This window comes from Bombina bombina, chromosome 2 (genome assembly GCF_027579735.1).
Source record: "Bombina bombina isolate aBomBom1 chromosome 2, aBomBom1.pri, whole genome shotgun sequence".
Lineage (NCBI taxonomy): Eukaryota > Metazoa > Chordata > Amphibia > Anura > Bombinatoridae > Bombina > Bombina bombina.
The window spans coordinates 273,475,235-273,502,263 of record NC_069500.1 but is presented as its reverse complement, the minus strand read 5'-3'; the positions used below and the strand labels follow the sequence as shown (position 1 = coordinate 273,502,263).

Genomic DNA, 27,029 nt, shown 5'->3' with positions numbered 1-27,029 from the left:
GTGGAGGGAGCAGTCTCTACTTTAGCAAAGCGTACCACTATCCCGGTTGAGGACAGTTGTGCTTTTTCAGATCCAATGGATAAAAAATTGGAGGGTTACCTTAAGAAAATGTTTATTCAACAAGGTTGTATTTTACAGCCCCTTGCATGCATAGCGCCTGTCACGGCCGCGGCAGCATTCTGGTTTGAGGCCCTGGAAGAGGCCATCCATACAGCTCCATTGACTGAAATTATTGACAAGCTTAGAACACTTAAGCTAGCTAACTCATTTGTTTCTGATGCCATTGTTCATTTGACTTAACGAACGGCTAAGAATTCCGGATTCGCCATCCAGGCGCGTAGGGCGCTATGGCTTAAATCCTGGTCAGCTGACGTGACTTCGAAGTCTAAATTACTCAACATTCCTTTCAAGGGGCAGACCTTATTCGGGCCTGGTTTGAAGGAAATTATTGCTGACATTACTGGAGGTAAGGGTCATACCCTTCCTCAGGACAGGGCCAAAGCAAAGGCCAAACAGTCTAATTTTCGTGCCTTTTGAAATTTCAATGCAGGTGCAGCATCAACTTCCTCCGCTTCAAAGCAAGAGGGAACCTTTGCTCAATCTAAGCAGGCCTGGAAACCTAACCAGTCCTGGAACAAAGGCAAGCAGGCCAGAAAGCCTGCTGCTGCCTCTAAGACAGCATGAAGGAACGGACCCCTATCCGGCGACGGATCTAGTAGGGGGCAGACTTTCTCTCTTCGCCCAGGCATGGGCAAGAGATGTTCAAGATCATATCTCAGGGATATCTTCTGGACTTCAAAGCTTCCCCTCCACAAGGGAGATTTCATCTTTCAAGGCTATCTGCAAATCAGATAAAGAAAGAGGCTTTCCTACGCTGTGTGCAAGACCTCCTAATTATGGGAGTGATCCATCCAGTTCCGCGGACGGAACAAGGACAGGGTTTTTATTCAAATCTGTTTGTGGTTCCCAAAAAAGAGGGAACCTTCAGACCAATTTTGGATCTAAAGATCTTAAACAAATTCATCAGAGTTCCATCTTTCAAAATGGAAACTATTCGGACCATCCTACCCATGATCCAAGAGGGTCAGTACATGACCACAGTGGACCTAAAGGATGCCTACCTTCACATACCGATTCACAAAGACCATCATCGGTTTCTAAGGTTTGCCTTGCTAGACAGGCATTACCAATTTGTAGCTCTTCCCTTCGGGTTGGCTACAGCCCCAAGAATCTTTACAAAGGTTCTGGGCTCACTTCTGGCGGTTCTAAGACCGCGAGGCATAGCGGTAGCTCCGTATCTAGAGGACATCCTGATACAGGCATCAAACTTTCAAGTTGCCAAGTCTCGTACAGAGATAGTTCTGGCATTTCTGAGGTCGCACGGGTGGAAAGTGAACGAGGAAAAGAGTTCTCTATCCCCACTCACAAGAGTCTCCTTCCTAGGGACTCTTATAGATTCTGTAGAAATGAAAATTTACCTGACGGAGTCCAGGTTATCAAAACTTCTAAATGCTTGCCGTGTTCTTCACTCCATTCCGCGCCCTTCGGTTGCTCAGTGTATGGAGGTAATCGGCTTAATGGTAGCGGCAATGGTCATTTGCGCACCTACATCTCAGACCGCTGCAATTATGCATTCTGAGTCAGTGGAATGGGGATTACACAGATTTGTCCCCTCTACTAAATCTGGATCAAGAGACCAGAGATTCTCTTCTCTGGTGGTTGTCTCGGGTCCACCTGTCCAAGGGTATGACCTTTCGCAGGCCAGATTGGACAATTGTAACAACAGATGCCAGCCTTCTAGGTTGGGGTGCAGTCTGGAACTCCCTGAAGGCACAGGGATCGTGGACTCAGGAGGAGAAACTCCTTCCAATAAATATTCTGGAGTTAAGAGCGATATTCAATGCTCTTCTGGCTTGGCCTCAGTTAGCAACACTGAGGTTCATCAGATTTCAGTCGGACAACATCACGACTGTGGCTTACATCAACCATCAAGGGGGAACCAGGAGTTCCCTAGCGATTTTAGAAGTCTCAAAAATAATTAGCTGGGCAGAGTCCCACTCTTACCACCTGTCAGCAATCCATATCCCAGGCGTGGAGAACTGGGAGGCGGATTTTCTAAGTCGTCAGACTTTCCATCTGGGGGAGTGGGAACTCCATCCGGAGGTGTTTGCTCAATTGATTCATCATTGGGGCAAACCAGAGTTGGATCTCATGGCGTCTCGCCAGAACGCCAAGCTCCCTTGTTACAGATCCAGGTCCAGGGACCCAGAAGCGACGCTGATAGATGCTCTAGCAGCGCCTTGGTTCTTCAACCTGGCTTATGTGTTTCCACCGTTTCCTCTGCTCCCTCGACTGATTGCCAAAAGCAAACAGGAGAGAGCATCAGTGATTCTGATAGCACCTGCGTGGCCACGCAGGACTTGGTATGCAGACCTAGTGGACATGTCATCCTTTCCACCATGGACTCTGCCTCTAAGACAGGACCTTCTGATACAAGGTCCTTTCAATCATCCAAATCTAATTTCTCTGAGACTGACTGCATGGAGATTGAACGCTTGATTCTATCAAAGCGTGGCTTCTCCGAGTCAGTCATTGATACCTTAATACAGGCACGAAAGCCTGTTACCAGGAAAATCTACCACAAGATATGGAGTAAATATCCTTATTGGTGTGAATCCAAGAATTACTCATGGAGTAAGGTTAGGATTCCTAGAATATTGTCTTTTCTCCAAGAGGGCTTGGACAAAGGATTATCAGCTAGTTCCTTAAAGGGACAGATTTCTGCTCTGTCTATTCTTTTGCACAAGCGTCTGGCAGAGGTTCCAGACGTTCAGGCATTTTGCCAGGCCTTGGTTAGAATTAAGCCTGTGTTTAAACCTGTTACTCCTCCGTGGAGCTTAAACTTGGTTCTTAAAGTTCTTCAAGGAGTTCCGTTTGAACCCCTTCATTCCATTGATATTAAACTTTTATCTTGGAAAGTTCTGTTTTTGATGGCTATTTCCTCGGCTCTGAGAGTCTCTGAGCTATCTGCCTTACAATGTGATTCTCCTTATCTGATTTTTCATGCAGATAAGGTAGTTCTGCGTACCAAACCTGGGTTTTTACCTAAGGTGGTTTCTAACAAGAATATCAATCAAGAGATTGTTGTTCCATCATTGTGTCCTAATCCTTCTTCAAAGAAGGAACGTCTTTTACATAATCTGGACGTAGTCCGTGCCTTGAAGTTTTACTTACAAGCTACTAAGGATTTTCGTCAAACATCTTCCCTGTTTGTCGTTTACTCTGGACAGAGGAGAGGTCAAAAAGCTTCGGCAACCTCTCTGTCCTTTTGGCTTCGGAGCGTAATACGCCTAGCCTATGAGACTGCTGGACAGCAGCTCCCTGAAAGGATTACAGCTCATTCTACTAGAGCTGTGGCTTCCACATGGGCCTTCAAAAATGAGGCCTCTGTTGAACAGATTTGCAAGGCTGCGACTTGGTCTTCACTTTTTCAAAATTTTACAAATTTGATACTTTTGCTTCTTCGGAGGCTGTTTTTGGGAGAAAGGTTCTTTGGGCAGTGGTTCCTTCTGCTTAATCCTGCCTTGTCCCTCCCATCATCCGTGTAATTTAGCTTTGGTATTGGTATCCCACAAGTAATGGATGATCCGTGGACTGGATACACTTAACAAGAGAAAACATAATTTATGCTTACCTGATAAATTTATTTCTCTTGTAGTGTATCCAGTCCACGGCCCGCCCTGTCCTTTTAAGGCAGGTCTAAATTTTAATTTAATTACAGTCACCACTGCACCCTATGGTTTCTCCTTTCTCTGTTTGTTTTCGGTCGAATGACTGGATATGACAGTTAGGAGAGGAGCTATATAGCACCTGCCCTGTTTAAGAATAAAAAGTTAAAGCATATATAACGGTTACTCTTAAAGAAGTAAACCAAATAACCACCGCACCCTTGACAGGCTTAAGGAAAATCAAATAGAATATTAAAGGGACATTGAAACAAATTTTTTCCTTTTGTGATTCAGATAGAGCATGCAATTTTAAGCAACTTTCTAATTTACTCCTATTATCAATTTTTCTTCGTTCTTTTGCTATCTTTATTTGAAAAAGAAGACATCTAAGCTTTTTTTTGGTTCAGACTGTGGACAGAACTTTTTTTTTATTGGTGGATGAATTTATCCACCAATCAGCAAGAACAACCCAGGTTGCTCACCAAAAATGGGCCGGCATCTAAAACTTACATTCTTGCATTTCAAATAAAGATACCAAGAGAATGAAAAACATTTGATAATAGGAGTAAATTAGAAAGTTGCTTAAAATTTCATACTCTATCTGAATCATGAAAGAAAAAAATTAGGTTCAGTGTCCCTTTAATAAGATTTATAAATTATATAAATATTATTTAATAAACAATTTGATACTCAAACAAATAAAAATCATACAAGTATGATATACACAATTAAATACATAAAAGATGCAAAAAAAATATAACACAGTCCTTTTTAGTTTTCTGTGTAACACAAGCGTCTGCTCCTGAATGTGCTGTTGTTGAGTATCTGTAAGAAGTCAAAAACACGATCCTGGTGAAGTATGTTAAAACCTAATGTGCGCACACAAAAGTAACTACTCGCTGGAGGCAATTGTCAGTCCAACTTTGTTGTCATTCATGCTGATAATCGTAGTGGTCTTGCATTCAATCACCTGCCGACTGGAACACTTGGCTGTAATTCAGTGTTAGGGGATCGTAAAAAAATGGATCCTGATTGCGGTATTCAAACAATCATGCCAGTATCTCCAAGCGTGATATAGATAGAAGCCTCAGTCCCTTATTTCTACTCCCAAACTTTACAACAAGTATGTACATAACTATTAGTGTGAATCAAAGTTCGTAAGTATTTGTTGCCCGAAAGCAATCATCCCTGCCAGTACAACTTTGCACAGTGTGAGTCTTTGACATGGCTCTTTAGAACTTAATTTTCACCAAAACATAAGTAGCAGTATACACATAACAACATGTTTCATCCCCCTGGTGCTACTTTTAAAAAACATATTTTATCCATCGAAATAGCTGTTGAATTTAAAGGGATACTAAACCCATTTTTTTTTTTTTTTTTTTTTATGATTTAGATAGAGCATGCAATTTTAAGCAACTTTCTAATTAGGTGGCAAAGCACATATTGCTGGACACCAATTGTTTTTGTTCAGATTATTATTAGGTTGCCATGCAACGAAGTTGCAGGACAACCTATTGTTATTGTCAGGATTATTATTATTTTTATTATTATTATTATTCCGGCACTTTTTCAAGTGCTTATAAAAACAACAGCATAACTCAAAAACTAATGAAACTTGGCACAATGCAGATCTATGCTGTGCATAATCCTATGCAACATAAATCTCATAGGTCATGTGATCTGGCAGCCATATTGGTTTTTGCGACAAATTTTGACAACCGCTTGAAAATCTTCTTCCCCAGAACCGCTTATGTTACAGCTGTGAAACTTACTGTGTGTACTGCTGTACTGATCTAGAATAAAGTTTGTTCAAGAGAAGTGATTTAGTCACATGATCTAGCTGCCATTTTGACATGTGCGAAAATGTTTATTCTCTGCAACCGCTAAGTGCAATGAAGCACAATTTTGCACATGTGCTCCTTGCAAGGTCCTCTACCAAGTTTTTTCAGACTGCAAATTTTCCATAATCAACATGGCTGCTATAAGCCATTCACCTTTTTATCGCTGTTTAATTGCGTACATTTTCACTTTATGCATTATGTTTACACTATTTAACTATATTACAGTGTAGCAGACACATGAGTACACATAGTCATGACCCCTAAAGGCAATATTGCAGTAAAAATTCGCACTGCGCAGTCGCCTTCGTGAAATAAAACATTTGCAAATTTTCATAAAACTATTGCAAATTGTAGAGATCTATAGTGAGCATTAGTATGTGCAATTTGAAAGCCATACCATGCATAACTTGGCGGCCATTTTGTTTCGTATGCGCTGTTTTTAAACACTACAAAAATCTTCTTCTCCGAAATCGCTTATGGCACAGACTTGAAATTTTGTTTACAGAGTTATCTTATGGCTAACATTCAGATTTGTTCAAGAGAAGTTGATAGGTCATGTGGTTTGGCAGCCATTTTGAATTGTTCAAAAACGCTTAACGATATTTTTAAATTAATAATAAAACAAAAACCGTTTTACAAAAATGCTTTATTTCTCTTGTTAAGTGTATCCAGTCCACGGATCATCCATTACTTGTGGGATATTCTCCTTCCCAACAGGAAGTTGCAAGAGGATTACCCACAGCAGAGCTGCTATATAGCTCATCCCCTCACTGCCATATCCAGTCATTCTCTTGCAACTCTCAACAAAGATGGACGTAGTAAGAGGAGAGTGGTGTATTATAGTTAGTTTTTTAACTTCAATCAAAAGTTTGTTATTTTTAAATGGTACCGGAGTGTACTGTTTCATCTCAGGCAGCATTAGAAGAAGAATCTGCCTGTGATTTCTATGATCTTAGCAGAAGTAACTAAGATCCACTGCCGTTCTCACATATTCTGAGGAGTAAGGTAACTTCAGAGGGGGAATGGCGTGCAGGTTTTCCTGCAATAAGGTATGTGCAGTTAACATATTTCTAGGGATGGAATTTGCTAGAAAATGCTGCTGATACCGGATTAATGTAAGTTAAGCCTTAAATGCAGTGATAGCGACTGGTATCAGGCTTATTAACAGAGATACATACTCTTATAAAAGTGTAATATAAAACATTTGCTGGCATGTTAATCGTTTTTATATATGTTTGGTGACAAAACTTATTGGGGCCTAGTTTTTTTCCACATGGCTGGCTTGATTTTTGCCTAGTAACAGGCTTTCCACTGTTGCAATATGAGTGGGAAGGGCCTATTTTAGTGCTTTTCTGTGCAGCTAAAAATACTGACAGAGACATTCAGCTTCCCTCTGCATGATACAGGACATCTCTGAAGGGCTCAAAAGGCTTCAAAGTCGTGTTTGAGGAGGGTAACAATCACAGTAGACTGTGGCAGTTGTTGTGACTGTGTTTAAAAAACGTTTTTGTCATTTATTTTTCTGTTTTTGTTATTAAGGGGTTAATCATCCATTTGCAAGTGGGTGCAATGCTCTGCTAACTTGTTACATACACTGTAAAAATTTTGTTATTGTAACTGCCTTTTTTCACTGTTATTTCAAATTTTATCAAAATTTGTTTCTCTTAAAGGCACAGTAACGTTTTTTTTATATTGCTTGTTAACTTGCTTTAAAGTGTTTTCCAAGCTTGCTAGTCTCATTGCTAGTCTGTACAAACATGTCTGAAACAGAGGATACTTGTTCATTATGTTTAAAAGCCATGGTGGAGCCCCATAGGAGAATGTGTACGAAATGTATTGATTTCACCTTAAACAGTAAAGATCAGTCTTTATCTATAAAAGAATTGTCACCAGAGGGGTCTGTCGAGGGGGAAGTTATGCCGACTAACTCTCCCCACGTGTCGGACCCTTCGCCTCCCGCTCAAGGGACGCACGCTAATATGGCGCCAAGTACATCAGGGACGCCCATAGCGATTACTTTGCAGGACATTGCTACAATCATGAATAATACCCTGTCAGAGTTATTATCCAGATTGCCTGAATTGAGAGGCAAGCGCGATAGCTCTGGGGTTAGACGAGATACAGAGCGCGTAGATGCTGTAAGAGCCATGTCTGATACTGCGTCACAATATGCAGAACCTGAGGACGGAGAGCTTCAGTCTGTGGGTGATGTCTTTGAATCAGGGAGACCTGATTCAGAGATTTCTAATTTTAAATTTAAGCTTGAGAACCTCTGTGTATTGCTTGGGGAGGTATTAGCTGCTCTGAATGACTGTGACACAATTGCAGTGCCAGAGAAATTGTGTAGGCTGGATAAATACTATGCAGTGCCGGTGAGTACTGATGTTTTTCCAATACCTAAAAGGCTTACAGAAATTATTAGTAAGGAGTGGGATAGGCCCGGTGTGCCCTTTTCCCCACCTCCTATATTTAGAAAAATGTTTCCAATAGATGCAACTACACGGGACTTATGGCAGACTGTCCCTAAGGTGGAGGGAGCAGTTTCTACTTTAGCAAAGCGTACCACTATCCCGGTTGAGGACAGTTGTGCTTTTTCAGATCCAATGGATAAAAAATTAGAGGGTTACCTTAAGAAAATGTTTATTCAACAAGGTTTTATTTTACAGCCCCTTGCATGCATTGCGCCTGTCACTGCTGCGGCGGCATTCTGGTTTGAGGCCCTGGAAGAGGCCATCCATACAGCTCCATTGACTGAAATTGTTGACAAGCTTAGAACTCTTAAGCTAGCTAACTCATTTGTTTCTGATGCCATTGTTCATTTGACTAAACTAACGGCTAAGAATTCCGGATTCGCCATCCAGGCGCGTAGGGTGCTATGGCTCAAATCCTGGTCAGCTGATGTGACTTCAAAGTCTAAATTACTCAACATTCCTTTCAAGGGGCAGACCTTATTCGGGCCTGGTTTGAAAGAAATTATTGCTGACATTACTGGAGGTAAGGGTCATACCCTTCCTCAGGACAGGGCCAAATCAAAGGCCAAACAGTCTAATTTTCGTGCCTTTCGAAATTCCAAGGCAGGTGCAGCATCAACTTCCTCCGCTTCAAGACAAGAGGGAAATTTTGCTCAATCTAAGCAGGCCTGGAAACCTAACCAGTCCAGTCAATTTTGCATTTATAGATCCTAAACAAATTCCTCAGAGTTCCGTCATTCAAGATGGAAACTATTTGAAACATTTTACCCATGATCCAAGAGGGTCAGTACATGACCACAGTGGACTTAAAGGATGCCTACCTTCACATTCCGATTCACAAGAATCATCATCAGTTCCTGAGGTTTGCCTTTCTAGACAGGCATTACCAATTTGTAGCTCTTCCATTTGGGTTGGCTACAGCCCCAAGAATTTTTACAAAGGTTCTGGGCTCACTTCTGGCGGTCCTAAGACCATGAGGCATAGCGGTGGCTCCTTACCTGGACGATATCCGGATACAGGCGTCAAGCTTTCAAATTGCCAAATCTCATACAGAGATAGTTCTGGCATTCCTGAGGTCGCATGGGTGGAAAGTGAACGAAGAAAAGAGTTCTCTATCTCCTCTCACGAGGGTTTCCTTCCTAGGGACTCTAATAGATTCTGTAGAAATGAAAATTTACCTGACGGAGTCCAGGTTATCAAAACTTCTAAATGCTTGCCGTGTTCTTCACTCCATTCCACGCCCCACGGTGGCTCAGTGCATGGAAGTAATCGGCTTAATGGTAGCGGCGATGGACATAGTGCCATTCGCGCGCCTGCATCTCAGACCACTGCAATTATGCATGCTCAGTCAGTGGAATGGGGATTACACAGATTTGTCCCCTCTACTAAATCTGGATCAGGAAACCAGAGATTCTCTTCTCTGGTGGTTATCTCTGGCCCATCTGTCCAAGGGTATGACCTTCTGCAGACCAGATTGGACAATTGTAACAACAGATGCCAGCCTTCTAGGTTGGGGTGCAGTCTGGAACTCCCTGAAGGCTCAGGGTTCATGGACTCAGGAGGAGAAACTCCTCCCAATAAATATTCTGGAGTTAAGAGCAATATTCAATGCTCTTCTGGCTTGGCCTCAGCTAGCAACACTGAGGTTCATCAGATTTCAGTCGGACAACATCACGACTGTGGCTTACATCAACCATCAAGGGGGAACCAGGAGTTCCCTAGCGATGTCAGAAGTCTACAAGATAATTCGCTGGGCAGAGACTCACTCTTGCCACCTGTCAGCGATCCATATCCCAGGTGTAGAGAACTGGGAGGCGGTTTTTCTAAGTCGTCAGACTTTTCATCCGGGGGAATGGGAACTCCATCCGGAGGTGTTTGCTCAATTGGTTCTCCGTTGGGGCAAACCAGAATTGGATCTCATGGCGTCTCGCCAGAACGCCAAGCTTCCTTGTTACGGATCCAGGTCCAGGGACCCAGAAGCGGCACTGATAGATGCTCTAGCAGCGCCTTGGTTCTTCAACCTGGCTTATGTGTTTCCACCGTTTCCTCTGCTCCCTCGTCTGATTACCAAAATCAAACAGGAAAGAGCATCGGTGATATTGATAGCGCCTGCGTGGCCACGCAGGACCTGGTATGCAGACCTAGTGGACATGTCATCATTTCCACCATGGACTCTGCCTCTTGCCACCTGTCAGCGATCCATATCCCAGGTGTAGAGAACTGGGAGGCAGATTTTCTAAGTCGTCAGACTTTTCATCCGGGGGAATGGGAACTCCATCCGGAGGTGTTTGCTCAATTGGTTCTCCGTTGGGGCAAACCAGAATTGGATCTCATGGCGTCTCGCCAGAACGCCAAGCTTCCTTGTTACGGATCCAGGTCCAGGGACCCAGAAGCGGCACTGATAGATGCTCTAGCAGCGCCTTGGTTCTTCAACCTGGCTTATGTGTTTCCACCGTTTCCTCTGCTCCCTCGTCTGATTGCCAAAATCAAACAGGAAAGAGCATCGGTGATATTGATAGCGCCTGCGTGGCCACGCAGGACCTGGTATGCAGACCTAGTGGACATGTCATCCTTTCCACCATGGACTCTGCCTCTGAGACAAGACCTTCTAATACAAGGCTGACTGACTGCATGGAGATTGAACGCTTGATCCTATCAAAGCGTGGCTTCTCCGAGTCAGTAATTGATACCTTAATACAGGCACGAAAGCCTGTCACCAGGAAAATTTATCACAAGATATGGCGTAAATATCTTCATTGGTGTGAATCCAAGAATTACTCATGGAGTAGGGTTAGGATTCCTAGGATATTGTCCTTCCTCCAAGAGGGTTTGGACAAAGGATTATCAGCTAGTTCTTTAAAGGGACAGATTTCTGCTCTGTCTATTCTTTTACACAAGCATCTGGCAGAAGTTCCAGACGTTCAGGCATTTTGTCAGGCTTTAGTTAGAATTAAGCCTGTGTTTAAACCTGTTGCTCCTCCATGGAGCTTAAACTTGGTTCTTAAAGTTCTTCAAGGGGTTCCGTTTGAACCCCTTCATTCTATTGATATCAAACTTCTTTCATGGAAAGTTCTTTTTCTGATGGCTATTTCCTCGGCTCGAAGAGTCTCGGAGTTATCTGCCTTACATTGTGATTCTCCTTATCTGATCTTTCATTCAGATAAAGTTGTTCTGCGTACAAAACCTGGGTTTTTACTTAAGGTGGTTTCTAACAAGAATATCAATCAAGAGATTGTTGTTCCATCATTATGTCCTAATCCTTCTTCAAAGAAGGAACGTCTTTTGCATAATCTAGACGTAGTCCGTGCCTTGAAGTTTTACTTACAGGCTACTAAAGATTTTCGCCAAACATCTAACCTGTTTGTTGTTTACTCTGGACAGAGGAGAGGTCAGAAGGAGTATAATCCGTTTAGCCTATGAGACTGCTGGACAGCAGCCTCCTGAAAGGATTACAGCTCATTCTACTAGAGATGTGGCTTCCACCTGGGCCTTTAAAAATGAGGCCTCTGTTGAACAGATTTGCAAGGCTGCAACTTGGTCTTCCCTTCATACTTTTTCCAAATTTTCCAAATTTGTTACTTTTGCTTCTTCGGAGGCTGTTTTTGGGAGAAAGGTTCTACAGGCAGTGGTTCCTTCCGTTTAAGTTCCTGCCTTGTCCCTCCCATCATCCGTGTACTTTAGCTTTGGTATTGGTATCCCATAAGTAATGGATGATCCGTGGACTGGATACACTTAACAAGAGAAAACATAATTTATGCTTACCTGATAAATTTATTTCTCTTGTGGTGTATCCAGTCCACGGCCCGCCCTGTCCTTTTCAGGCAGGTCTAAATTTGAATTAAACTACAGTCACCACTGCACCCTATGGTTTCTCCTTTCTCGGCTTGTTTCGGTCGAATGACTGGATATGGCAGTGAGGGGAGGAGCTATATAGCAGCTCTGCTGTGGGTGATCCTCTTGCAACTTCCTGTTGGGAAGGAGAATATCCCACAAGTAATGGATGATCCGTGGACTGGATACACCACAAGAGAAATAAATTTATCAGGTAAGCATAAATTATGTTTTTTGCCATGTTTATTGAAATCTATGGTGAGAATTATTATGCATAATATGGAGGCTATATATCATAGGATCTGGCAGCCATTTTGTTTTATGCGAAAATTTTGAAAATCTATTTTCTCTGCAACTGCTTATGTTAGAACTGTGAAACTAGCTGTTTAACCTTATATTGTGACATAGTCACATTTGTTCATGTTGAAGGAATTGGTCACAAGCTATGGCAGTCATATTGGTTTACGCGAAAATTTCTAAAATATGATTTCTTTGCAACTGCTTATGTTAAAGATGTGAAATTTGCTGTATAGCTATATATTGTGACTTAGCAGCTTGTATGCCATTGCAAAGGCGATGCGTGGCCACCTCTATTGCTGCTTGTAGCTATATTTATTATTATTCCGCCACTTTTTCAAGTGCTTATAAAAACAACAACATAACTCAAAAACTCATGAAACTTAGCACAATGCTAGAGATCTATGCTGTGCATAATCCTGTGCAACATAAATCTTATAGGTCATGTGATCTAGCAGCCATATTGCTTTTTGCTACAAATTTTGACAACCGCTTGAAAATCTTCTTCTTCAGAACCGCTTATGTTACAGCTGTGAAACTTGCTGTGTGTACTGCTGTACAGACCTAGAATAAAGTTTGTTCAAGAGAAGTGATTTAGTCACTTGATCTAGCTGCCATTTTAAAATGTGCGAAAATGTTTAAACATCTTCTTCTCTGCAACCGGTAAGTGCAATGAAGCGCAATTTTGCACCCCTATTTTTTGACCCCTAAAGGCAATATTGCAGTAAAAATTTGCATTGCCTTCGTTAAATAAAACATTTGCAAATTTTCATAAAACTTCTGCAAATTGTAGAGGTCTATAGTGAGCATTAGTATGTGCAATTTGAAAGCCATACAATGCATAGCTTGGCTGCCATTTTGTCTTCTTCCCCTGAAACCGCTTATGGCACAGACGTCAAATTTTGTTTACAGAGTTATCGTATGACTAACATTCAGATTTGTTCAAGAGAAGTTGATAGGTCATGTGGTTTGGCAGCCATTTTGAATTGTTCAAAAAACGCTTAACGATATTTTTAAATTAATAATAAAACAAAAACCGTTTTACAAAAATGCTTTATTTTTGCCATGTTTATTGACATCTATGGTGAGAACTAGTGTGCATAATATGGAGGCTGTATATCATATGATCTGGCAGCCATTTTGTTTTACATGAAAATTTTGAAAATCTATTTTCTCTGCAACCGCTTATGTTAGAACTGTGAAACCTTCTGTATAACCTTATATTGTGACCTAGAGTCACAGTTGTTCAAAGTTTGTTTTCTTTCTAACTGTTTATGTTAGAACTGTAAAACTTGCTTATAGCTTTACATTGGGACTTAGCTTCTTGTATGCAATTGCAAAGGTGATGCGCTTGACCACTTCTATTGCTGCTTGCAGCTATATTTTACTCCTATTATCAATTCTTCATTCTCTTGCTATCTTTATTTGAAAAAGATGGCGTCTAAGCTAAGGAGCCAGACAATTTTTGATTTAGAACCATGAACAGCACTTGTTTATTGGTAGGTGGAATTAGCTACCAATTAGCAAGCACAACCCAGGTTGTGAACCAAACATGGGCCGGCTTCTAAACTTACATTCTAACATTCGATTTTTCGAAAATATTCTTTTCAAAAAATTAAAATTTCTATTTATAATAGTATTTCTAATGCTTTCTTTAAATGTAATATTCAAATTATGCAATATTCTATATAGAAACATTCAAAATGATATATTTGTATCTATTATGTATCAATTTACTAAATTACCTCCCTACCACATGAACTATTGAACTTCTGAATAGTATTTGTTAGATTCGAAATTTCTAATGTGGACATTCGATATAATTATAAACATTCAAATTCGAAAGTGACATTTGAAAACTGTAAATAGCATTAGATTATAGAATTTTTATGAATATTCGTTCTTATCAACATTCGGATTTATAATTCGAATTTCGGTAATAACATTCGTTCTAACATTCGAAATTTGGAAATTTACACATTCGCCCATCCCTAGTGCACACCACAACGGTTGAGCCCTCCGTTAGTTGCAAAAATTAAAGTATGAGCGGTCGCACTCTTTTGAGAATGAAATGTGATACATGGAGCAACACCTTACGCCTCTCGTGCCTTAAAACGGGCACTTTATCACAGGTTAACCATACTGCTACACTCATTGAATTTAAAGAAACAGTCACCAATCTGATGGCTAATAAAATTCTAGTATCAGTAATACAATCATTTACTGCAAGCTGCTTACAAAACCAAAGAGAAGACAATGGTATTAAACGTTATCCTTTATATTACAGTGATTAAAAACAAATCACATATAAAACTAAATATATGGGCTAAAGAAAACAACCAATTCCTAAATTTTACATATACTACACATAGGAATAAATCAGTAGTGGGACCCACACTCCTAATAAAGGAGATAGCGCATGTCCCCACCTCCTCCTTCATCAGTATTGTATTATACTTTCAGGAATTATTTTGCCGATTTTCCTTTAACTTGATTATGAACGTTGTGTTTTATTTTCCAATCCCAGCAACAAATGGAAGTGCATAAAACAGACTTCAGAAGCTTAGAGGGACATGAAACCCAAAATGTTTATTCATGATTCAGATAGAGAGTGCAATTTTAAACAACTAATTTACTTCTGTTATCATATTTTCTTTGTTTTCTTGGTATCTTTTATTGAAAAGCAGGGACCTAAGCTCAGGAGCTTGCAGGGGACTGGAGCATTATATGGCAGCAGATGTGCAAGAATGTTATCCATTTTATAGAGCATTAGATGGCAGCACTAGTCTCTTCAACAAAAAATATCATGGGAGCAAAGAACATTTGATTATAGAAGAAAAATTGGAAACTTATTTAAACGTGTATACTCTGTATAACAAAAAAAAATGTTTAGGTTTCATATCTCTTTAACCCTTCTACTTTCTGCGCAGTGATTGCTTTATCATTGTAGTAGCACTTTATATCTCCCTCTTATTTGTCACAACTGAAGCTTTTAAAATGGTAACTATGTGTGTAATAAATAGTATATACACAAGATTTTGCAGAGCCGAATACCGAGAACAGCCTGCTACTTCCGCATTCAGCAGTGAACGAAACTGCCGAATGCACATCTCTAGTCGCCATTGACACCTTGATACCAGGATTTGTCAAGCCCTGTTTTATCTGATATTCATTTCTTCATATGAATCATTTTCTCCTTTTAGTTTTACAAGTAAAAAAAAGTCAATTTTTTTTGTTTGCTCTAACTCTGTTCTAATAAATATCTTGTCACGGTTTAATGAGTTTCTCCTAGTGAGAATTGATATCAGTGATGCCGTAATTGATTCTGGCATCTCTCTGATCTCTATCTTCCAGTTTGTCCTCAATTAACTGACTGGGATCTCAAGGCAAAACACGACCAGTGCCCATCATTACTGTATGGTCAACTGGAATTTACACTTTAAAATGAAATATTTTTAAGATTGCTACAATTATTTAGACAAGATAGTATGTGCCCCTTTAGCTGCATTACCTGTTTAAACACTTGCAAAATACATCAGAAAGGAAACATCCCTGCAAATACTCTGTTATGATGTCACACTAAAACCGCACGCAGCAGTATTTACAAAACATTCCAAATAAACTGTGACCAATAAGCCCATTAACTTAAAAACAAGTGTGCATTTAAAATTGTATAAATCGTTTATGATTTTATGGTTATAATCGCTTCTACATTACTTCTCATTTGTTTTTATCACTTTATGCATCTGCTTGTCTGATAAAAAGTATATGTGCAATAACCTGATGTCCTTCCTTTTGTTTTTTTGGCAGAAACAAGCAGTGACTTAAACTCAGAGTTGCAGAGAGTGCTGACAGGCCTGGAAAACGTTGTATGTGGGCGGAAGAAGAGCAGCTGCAACTTGTCCGTAGCAGAAGTGGACAGACACATAGAGCAGCTTACTTCTGCTAGTGAGCACTGTGACCTTGCTATAAAGGTGAGCAGGTATATAGAGCAGCTTACTACTGCTAGTGAGCACTGTGACCTTGCTATAAAGGTGAGCAGGGGATAGGCACATAGAGCAGCTTACTACTGCTAGCGAGTACTGTGAGCTTGCTAAAAAGTTAAGCAGGGGACAGAAACATAGAGCAGCTTACTTCTGCTAGTGAGCACTGTGACCTTGCTATAAAGGTGAGCAGGTATATAGAGCAGCTTACTACTGCTAGTGAGCACTGTGACCTTGCTATAAAGGTGAGCAGGTATATAGAGCAGCTTACTGCTGCTAGTGAGTACTGTGACCTTGCTATAAAGGTGAGCAGCGGATAGGTACATAGAGCAGCTTACTACTGCTAGTGAGCACTGTGACCTTGCTAAAAAGGTGAGTAGGGGACACACATATAGCAGCTTACTACTGCTAGTGAGCTTGGTAACCTTGCTATAAAGGTGAGTAGGGGGACAGACACATAGAGCAGCTTACTACTGCTAGTGAGCACTGTGACCTTGCTATAAAGGTGAGTAGGGGGACAGACACATAGAGCAGCTTACTACTGCTAGCGAGCACTGTGACCTTGCTATAAAGGTGAGCAGGGGGCATGTACATAAAGCAGCTTACTACTGCTAGTGAGCACTGCGACCTTGCTATAAAGGTGAGCAGGGGCAGGTACATAGAGCAGCTTACTACTGCTAGTGAGCACTGTGACCTTGCTATAAAGGTGAGCAGGGGGCATGTACATAAAGCAGCTTACTACTGCTAGTGAGCTTGGTAACCTTGCTATAAAGGTGAGTAGGGGGACAGACACATAGAGCAGCTTACTACTGCTAGTGAGCACTGTGACCTTGCTATAAAGGTGAGTAGGGGGACAGACACATAGAGCAGCTTACTACTGCTAGCGAGCACTGTGACCTTGCTATAAAGGTGAGCAGGGGGCATGTACATAAAGCAGCTTACTACTGCTAGTGAGCACTATGAGCTTGCTAAAAAGGTGAGCAGGGGGATAGAAACATAGAGCAGCTTACTACTGCTAGTGAGCTTGATGACCTTGCTATAAAGTTGATCAGGGGATAGGCACATAGAGCAGCTTACTACTGCTAGTGAGCACTGTGACCTTGCTATAATGGTGAGCAGGGGGATAGGTACATAGAGCAGCTTACTACTGCTAGTGAGCACTGTGAGCTTGCTAAAAAGGTAAGCAGGGGGACAGAAACATAGAGCAGCTTACTACTGCTAGTGAGCACTGTGACCTTGCTATAAAGGTGAGCAGGGGATAGGCACATAGAGCAGCTAACTACTGCTAGTGAGTACTGTGAGCTTGCTAAAAAGTTAAGCAGGGGACAGAAACATAGAGCAGCTTACTACTGCTAGTGAGCACTGTGACCTTGCTATATAGATGAGCAGGGGGATAAGCACATAGAGCAGCTTACTACTGCTAGTGAGCAAGGGGGCAGGTACATAGAGCAGCTTACTACTGCTAGCGAGCACGGTGACCTTACTATGAAGGTGAGCAGGGCACAGGCACATAGAGCAACTTACTACTGCTAGTGAGCACTGTGACCTTGCTATAAAGGTGAGCAGGTACATAGAGCAGCTTACTACTGCTAGTGAGCACTGTGACCTTGCTATAAAGGTGAGCAGGTACATAGAGCAGCTTACTACTGCTAGTGAGCACTGTGACCTTGCTATAAAGGTGAGTAGGGGGACAGACACATAGAGCAGCTTACTACTGCTAGTGAGCACTGTGACCTTGCTATAAAGATGAGCAGGTATATAGAGCAGCTTACTGCTGCTAGTGAGCACTGTGACCTTGCTATAAAGGTGAGCAGGTACATAGAGCAGCTTACTACTGCTAGTGAGCATTGTGACCTTGCTATAAAGATGAGCAGGGGGATAAGCACATAGAGCAGCTTACTACTGCTAGTGAGCACTGTGACCTTGCTACAAAGGTGAGAAGGGAAAAGACACATAGATCAGCTTACTACTGCTAGTGAGCACTGTGACATTGCTATAAAGGTGAGCACTGTGACCTTGCTATAAAGGTGAGTAGGGGGACAGATACATAGAGCAGCGTACTACTGCTAGTGAGCACTGTGACCTTGCTATAAAGATGAGCAGGGGGATAAGCACATAGAGCAGCTTACTACTGCTAGTGAGCACTGTGACCTTGCTACAAAGGTGAGAAGAGAAAAGACACATAGAGCAGCTTACTACTGCTAGTGAGCACTGTGACATTGCTATAAAGGTGAGCACTGTGACCTTGCTACAAAGGTGAGGAGGGAAAAGACACATAGAGCAGCTTACTACTGCTAGTGAGCACTGTGACCTTGCTATAAAGATGAGCAGGGGGATAAGCACATAGAGCAGCTTACTACTGCTAGTGAGCACTGTGACCTTGCTATAAAGGTGAGCAGGGGGCAGGTACATAGAGCAGCTTGCTACTGCTAGTGAGCACTGTGACCTTGCTATAAAGGTGAGCACGGGGCAAGTACATAGAGCAGCTTACTACTGCTAGTGAGCACTGTGACCTTGCTATAAAGGTGAGCAGGGGGCAGGTACATAGAGCAGCTTACTACTGCTAGTGAGCACTGTGACCTTGCTATAAAGGTGAGCAGGGGGCAGGTACATAGAGCAGCTTACTACTGCTAAGGAGCACTGTGACCTTGCTAAAAAGGTGAGAAGGGAAAAGACACATAGAGCAGCTTACTACTGCTAGTGAGCACTGTGACCTTGCTATAAAGGTGAGCAGGGGGATAAGCACATAGAGCAGCTTACTACTGCTAGTGAGCGCTGTGACCTTGCTATAAAGGTGGGCAGGTACATAGAGCAGCTTACTACTGCTAGGGAGCACTGTGACCTTGCTAAAAAGGTGAGAAGGGAAAAGACACATAGAGCAGCTTACTACTGCTAGTGAGCGCTGTGACCTTGCTATAAAGGTGAGCAGGAGGATAAGCACATAGAGCAGCTTACTACTGCTAGTGAGCACTAGGACCTTTCTATAAAGGTGAGCAGGGGGCAGGTACATAGAGCAGCTTGCTACTGCTAGTGAGCACTGTGACCTTGCTATAAAGGTGAGCAGGGGGCAGGTACATAGAGCAGCTTACTACTGCTAGGGAGCACTGTGACCTTGCTAAAAAGGTGAGAAGGGAAAAGACACATAGAGCAGCTTACTACTGCTAGGGAGCACTGTGACCTTGCTATAAAGGTGAGCAGGGGGATAAGCACATAGAGCAGCTTACTACTGCTAGTGAGCGCTGTGACCTTGCTATAAAGGTGAGCAGGGGGCAGGTACATAGAGCAGCTTACTACTGCTAGGGAGCACTGTGACCTTGCTAAAAAGGTGAGAAGGGAAAAGACACATAGAGCAGCTTACTACTGCTAGTGAGCGCTGTGACCTTGCTATAAAGGTGAGCAGGGGGATAAGCACATAGAGCAGCTTACTACTGCTAGTGAGCACTGGGACCTTGCTATAAACATAAACTTTTCTATCACAAATATTTTTTTCTAAAATTGTGTGCTATATTATTTTAAATATCTAGTTAAATATGAGGAACTCAAACTTAAATCTGTAAAACTATTAATAGGACATCAAAATGCCAGTATTACTGCATATTTACCAGGAAGAAAAAAACAACTCTGTTCTTGATTGGAATGAGTATAATTGTGATATTTTCTTGTATAGGAGTATATTCAGTACGTAGGCACATTTAACCTTGATAGAATAATTTTATCATTTGTTGTAATGTTGATTTTTTTTTTGGCTAAACATCAAAAGGACTGTTTAATGTACTCTCTACCATTCCTTTACGCTCAATACAAAGTGAATATTTTGCTCAAAGATAAATTCGAAAAAATAGAATTACATACATTTTCCTGTTGGTCTAGTTTTTGGACTGTGATATATTTAAATTAAAATATAAAATTTGAAGGATTTTACAAACCAGTTTACCAGTAAGTCTGCCAACATTCAGTATCATTTTTTGTCTATTTCTTTTTTTACTTTGTTTTTTAGACTTCTGCTGTGTTCTGTTCAAGAGTCACATTTTATGTTTAGCCCAAATATCTTATATATCCATTATGGAATGATCTACTACCATCTCTGTGTATCTACCACTCCTTACAATCAAAGTAAAAATGATGTTTGTGAATCCAAAAGCATTTGAATTTATGCTCCTGCAATATCACTGCTAAAATCTCGGCAGCCGTGATATAGCATAGATCATTTGTATAGCACTGCAAAATGCTGCCGCTCATAAGCTTGTTTTTTTTCCGCATGTTTACAGCTGAGATGGTCATAGGGCATGAAAGGACTTTTTCCTACTTCTAGTTTGGCATAAAAAGGATGATGCACAGTGCTTGTTTATACACAGCACAAGTATTACTCCAGAACACATTTGTTTAATGCTATAGTCACAAAATGTTCAGTATTGCAAGAATGTTGTTGGTAAATTTGTCCAATGTGATATTTTGGCTGCTGAGAATATATCTTCATTGTTACTGGTGCGCAGCGCTCTATTTGTATAATTTGCACCAATCACAGTTACCATAAGCAGCATCACACTTTGTTTAGCACCATATTATATAGTATGCTAAAAGCTCACAGTGTGCATCCTAATAAGCATTAGTATAATGTGTATATGTACAGACATATGCCGAGTCAGTTATTAGGAAGAAATAACCCGACCATTTATAAATTGATGTTTGTTGTAACTATTGGCAGACGGTGGAGGAGATAGAAGGAGTACTAGGGCGAGGGCTGTACCCCAATCTTGCAGAGGAGAGATCACGATGGGAGAAGGAGCTGGCGGGTCTGCGGGAGGAAAACGAAAGCCTCACTGCCATGCTGTGCAGCAAAGAGGAGGATCTCAACCGGACCAAGGCTACGATGAATGCTATCCGCGAAGAGAGGGACCGTCTGCGCAGGAGAGTAAGGCTGGCATCATTACTCAGTACTTGTTAGGGTAACTGGAGACTATGACTGAGTATTTTCTCTTTTGTGTTTGTAAATTATTATTTAAAGGGACAGTAAAGTAAAAAAAAAATAAACTTTCATGATTCAGATAGAGAATGCAATTTTAAATAACTTTCCAATTTACTTCTGTTATCAAATTTGCTTTGTTCTCTTGGTATCTTTTATTGAAGAGTAAAACTAGTTAGGCTCATAAGAGCTCATAAATGTGCACGTGTCTTTAGTACTCTATGGGCTCCATGTACGAAGCAGCAAGAGCTGTTCCGGAGCCCTTGCGGGCAGGTTTGCATATGCGAGCCTGCTTCCCGCAATGTAAGAAGCAATGGTCATTAGACCGCTGCTTCTTACGCTCTTTGCCACCTCAGAGGTGGCGAAGAGAAGACACTGAGAGCTTGCTCTCTCTCTCTGTGATTGACAGTCCCTTCACTCTCGCGAATCAAGGGGCGGGCATTACACACTCATCGGAGTGTGTAATGTTACATACGGGTCAGTGGATCAACAGATCCCCTGCCCGTATGCAGCGAAGGCGGGCGGACAGCTTTGCAAGTTGAGAATCTGTCCACCTGCCTTTTAATACATGGGGCCCTATGGCATCAGCAACATTGTATAACAAAGATACAAATAAAGTTGCAAAACACTGCTGCCATAGAGTAATAAATAAAGTTTAATTTTGACTTTACTGTCCCTTTAATCATATTTAGTAATGTGTTTGTAGACACACTAGTAGCCTAGCTAGATTTAATTCTCTCTCTGAAGAGAAGTCGTTCCCCTTGTTTATTATGCATGTGTTTTTGTGTTTCTAGTACATAATGCATCTTCGTTGCTGAGGATGATATCCGCATTATGCTTATATGTTTTTGTTAAAGGGACACTAAACCCAATTTTTTTTCTTTTGTGATTCAGATAAGAGCATGCAATTTTAAGCATCTTTCTAATTTACTCCTATTATCAATTTTTCTTCGTTCTCTTGTTATCTTTATTTAAAAAGCAGGAATGTGATGCATAGGAGCCGGCCTATTTTTGGTTGAGAATCTGGGTTATGCTTGCTTATTGGTGGGTAAATGTAAGCCTCCAATAAGCAAGCACTATCCATGGTGCTGAACCTAAAATGGGCTGGCTGCTAAGATTTACATTCCTGCTTTTAAAATAAAGATAGCAAGAGAACAAATAAAAATGTATATTGGGAATAAATTAGAAAGTTGCTTAAAATTGCATGCTCTATCTAAATCATGAAAGAAAAAAATATGGGTTCAGTTTCCCTTTAAGTTCTTTCTGGCCTGTACCCTTATTAATATCATGGCTAGAAAACTGCAACATATAACTGAACATTGTATTGCAGCATTCCCTGGCAACTAGTGGCGTAAAAAAAGAATTATTATTAAGCAATCCAGATTGCAAATACACTGTTTTAGACTAAGAAATGTTTTATATTAAGAAACAGGTCTCTTTTAATTTTATAGTAAAATGATCAGTGGTTTGGATGCTGCTAGAGTCCTGCGCCAGATATCTGACCACACTGTTGTTGTTTCCATGGAAACAACCAGACTGCTCACTGTGAAAGTATAATATTTTGGGACACCTGTTGCAAGCAATAATATATATTGTCTGTGAGTTGAATTCAATTAAGGCACCCATTGATTAGTATATACATAATCTTATTATCCATAGGAAATCCAACCTACATCTATTTCTTTCTGATGCCAGCTTTTAGAAATAAATCTTATCAGATGAAATCACTTTGAATTATGCAGATTATATATCACTATAAGCAATGTTTAAAAGGTAACAGCTCATGCACATGCAGACAGATAATGCTACAAATCATGATAATGGTTCACTACTGAGACATTCATCTTAAAGGCACTGAAAAAGCAGGAACATTGTTTTCAAAACAATGAATTAGCCAAGAACGCAGAAATAAAAGGCTGCAGATAACGGAAAATAATGTCAGTATTAACTGGACTTTAAAACTGAACATTTCTTTTTCGTTGTGATCGGATTATAGTTTTCAGATTTAAATGTTGATTAAGATGACTTTACAAGCTGTGAACAAAAAAGGAATAGGGCAGTATTTGTTATGAAAATGAAGAGAATTAAAATCCGATTTAAGATTACATCACTTTTTATATTTAAAAATAATTACATATTTTAATCTGTAAAAAAAGATATTTTATCTACCATTTAAACCATAGAATATTCAGTTAAAGGGACATTGTAGTGGTAAAATGATATGCTCTATTGTACTCTACTTACTCATTCTGTGTTTAACCTCAAAGGGGGACATTCTAGCCAAAACTGGAATCTATATGGATGCATTTCGGTTTTGAATAGAAGCGTATTTGTAATTTACATGTATTAGCAAAAATGCTTCTAGTAAATGCTGTAGCCGTTTCAAATGTGTATTTAAAGATGCTCCGTGCACCAGCATTTTAAACACAGCACTTGCTCAGAGAGCCAAAGGTGCTTGTACCATCTGTCATAGTTAATTGCTGACATCATACAAACCCCACTGGTGTTCAGAGGAGCTTCAGTATTTAAAATGCTGGTGTACTGAGAATATCTAACTGCTTCACATGCACGTGCAGAGAAAAATGCTAACACTAAAACAGAAATAACTTTTACTAGAAGCATTTTTGCTAAGGTATATTGCAAATATATTTCTATTCAAAGATGTAATTCTATGTGCATTTAAATGTTGACTGGAATGTTCCTTTAAATATATAGATACAGTTGCTCTTGTTAACTGTAGAGACCTGCTTGTTCCAAGCAGGAAGCAGCTGATGAGCCAATCGGCAGCAGCTGTCGCACAACCCTGTCAATGGCTGAGATCAGGATTTTACCTATATTTTTCAAGCCCTTTGTAAGGTTTAAAGGGGCATTTAACTGCTGAGTACAACTACAATAGAATGGTTACTACTCTCCTTGCTATTGTTTTTCCCATGTGCCTGCAGCTGTCCTCAAAGTCATTCTTTTATTATAATCCCTTACAAGTATTAATTTGTAAAACTACATCTTCACTCCGGGCACCGCCATCTTAGAGCTTATATTTGTTATTCAATTTATGTAACAGTGCAAAAAAACTGCAAAATGTAACGCTATTTCTATATATTATGTGAGCTAAGCTAAAGTGCAAGGTACAGCTGGCAAAAAGCCAGTAACTCCACAAATCTGTGAAAGGGCACTGCTACTGTCACATGATGCAACAATACGTGTGCTACAAGATGGCGGCCCCCAGTATAAAATGCAGAGCTTTACCAACTGGATCTTGTAAGGAGTTAAAATTAGAGAACAACTTTGAAGACATCTGCAGGCACAGGAGGGAAAACAGTAGAGTAGTAAATAGTAACCATGTTACTGTAGTTGTACCCAGCAGTTTAATGTCCCTTATAAGACATAGAAAGCTATGATCAATAATGCTTTATCAGTAACAATTTTACAGCATGTTATTTTTGTGTTAGAATACCCCTTTAATAAATGTGTTTTGTTTCTGTATTTATGCTTGTCCCATCAGCAAATAGAACTATAAAAATTTAGAAAGAATAATTTTCAACATTTTTTTCATTTGTTTAACTAATAATCTTTCATATGCATGATAGATATTTTAAAGGGATACTAAAACCAATTTTCTTTCATGTAATTAGCAAGAGTCCATGAGCTAGTGACGTATGGGATATACATTCCTACCAGGAGGGGCAAAGTTTCCCAAACCTCAAAATGCCTATAAATACACCCCTCACCACACCCACAATTCAGTTTTACAAACTTTGCCTCCGATGGAGGTGGTGAAGTAAGTTTGTGCTAGATTCTATGTTGATATGCGCTCCGCAGCAAGTTGGAGCCCGGTTTTCCTCTCAGCGTGCAGTGAATGTCAGAGGGATGTGAAGAGAGTATTGCCTATTTGAATGCAGTGATCTCCTTCTACGGGGTCTATTTCATAGGTTCTCTGTTATCGGTCGTAGAGATTCATCTCTTACCTCCCTTTTCAGATCGACGATATACTCTTATATATACCATTACCTCTGCTGATTCTCGTTTCAGTACTGGTTTGGCTTTCTACAAACATGTAGATGAGTGTCCTGGGGTAAGTAAATCTTATTTTCTGTGACACTCTAAGCTATGGTTGGGCACTTTGTTTATAAAGTTCTAAATATATGTATTCAAACATTTATTTGCCTTAACTCAGAATGTTCAACTTTCCTTATTTTTCAGACAGTCAGTTTCATATTTGGGATAATGCATTTGAATTAATCATTTTTTTCTTACCTTCAAAAATTTGACTCTTTTTTTCCCTATGAGCTGTTAGGCTCGCGGGGGCTGAAAATGCTTCATTTTATTGCGTCATTCTTGGCGCGGACTTTTTTGGCGCAAAAAATTCTTTTCCGTTTCCGGCGTCATACGTGTCGCCGGAAGTTGCGTCATTTTTTAACGTTATTTTTGCGCCAAAGATGTCGGCGTTCCGGATGTGGCGTCATTTTTGGCGCCAAAAGCATTTAGGCGCCAAATAATGTGGGCGTCTGATTTGGCGCTAAAAAATATGGGCGTCGCTTTTGTCTCCACATTATTTGAGTTCATTTTTTATTGCTTCTGGTTGCTAGAAGCTTGTTCTTTGGCATTCTTTCCCATTCCTGAAACTGTCATTTAAGGAATTTGATCAATTTTGCTTTATATGTTGTTTTTTCTCTTACATATTGCAAGATGTCTCACGTTGCATCTGAGTCAGAAGATACTACAGGAAAATCGCTGTCTAGTGCTGGATCTACCAAAGCTAAGTGTATCTGCTGTAAACTTTTGGTAGCTATTCCTCCGGCTGTTGTTTGTATTGATTGTCATGACAAACTTGTTAATGCAGATAATATTTCCTTTAGTAAAGTACCATTGCCTGTTGTAGTTCCCTCAACATCTAAGGTGCAGAATGTTCCTGATAACATAAGAGATTTTGTTTCTGAATCCATAAAGAAGGCTATGTCTGTTATTTCTCCTTCTAGTAAACGTAAAAAATCTTTTAAAACTTCTCTCCCTACAGATGAATTTTTAAATGAACATCATCATTCTGATTCTGATGACTCTTCTGGTTCAGAGGATTCTGTCTCAGAGGTTGATGCTGATAAATCTTCATATTTATTTAAAATGGAATTTATTCGTTCTTTACTTAAAGAAGTACTAATTGCTTTAGAAATAGAGGATTCTGGTCCTCTTGATACTAATTCTAAACGTTTGGATAAGGTATTTAAATCTCCTGTGGTTATTCCAGAAGTTTTTCCTGTTCCTAATGCTATTTCTGCAGTAATTTCCAATGAATGGGATAAATTGGGTAATTCATTTACTCCTTCTAAACGTTTTAAGCAATTATATCCTGTGCCGTCTGACAGATTAGAATTTTGGGACAAAATCCCTAAAGTTGATGGGGCTATTTCTACCCTTGCTAAACGTACTACTATTCCTACGTCAGATGGTACTTCGTTTAAGGATCCTTTAGATAGGAAAATTGAATCCTTTCTAAGAAAAGCTTATCTGTGTTCAGGTATTCTTCTTAGACCTGCTATATCTTTGGCTGATGTTGCTGCAGCTTCAACTTTTTGGTTGGAAACTTTAGCGCAACAAGTAACACATCATGATTCTCATGATATTATTATTCTTCTTCAGCATGCTAATAATTTTATCTGTGATGCCATTTTTGATATTATTAGAGTTGATGTCAGGTTTATGTCTCTAGCTATTTTAGCTAGAAGAGCTTTATGGCTTAAGACTTGGAATGCTGATATGGCTTCTAAATCTACTCTACTTTCTATTTTCTTTCCAGGGTAACAAATTATTTGGTTCTCAGTTGGATTCTATTATTTCAACTGTTACTGGTGGGAAAGGAACTTTTTTACCACAGGATAAAAAATCTAAAGGTAAAAACAGGGCTAATAATCGTTTTC

General features: G+C 40.2%; 1 protein-coding gene across 4 annotated transcripts in view; it reads left to right on the top strand.

Annotated features, from left to right (window-relative positions):
* MCC (MCC regulator of WNT signaling pathway) overlaps positions 1 to 27,029 on the top strand; it is a 1,086,108-nt gene that overhangs the window by 834,825 nt on the left and 224,254 nt on the right. For all 4 annotated transcript variants that reach the window (XM_053701549.1, XM_053701547.1, XM_053701550.1 and 1 more), the window contains 2 exons: positions 15,982 to 16,145; positions 20,860 to 21,066. In XM_053701549.1, coding sequence (XP_053557524.1) covers positions 15,982 to 16,145; positions 20,860 to 21,066 — 371 coding nt within the window. The remainder of the gene's footprint in view (positions 1 to 15,981; positions 16,146 to 20,859; positions 21,067 to 27,029) is intronic.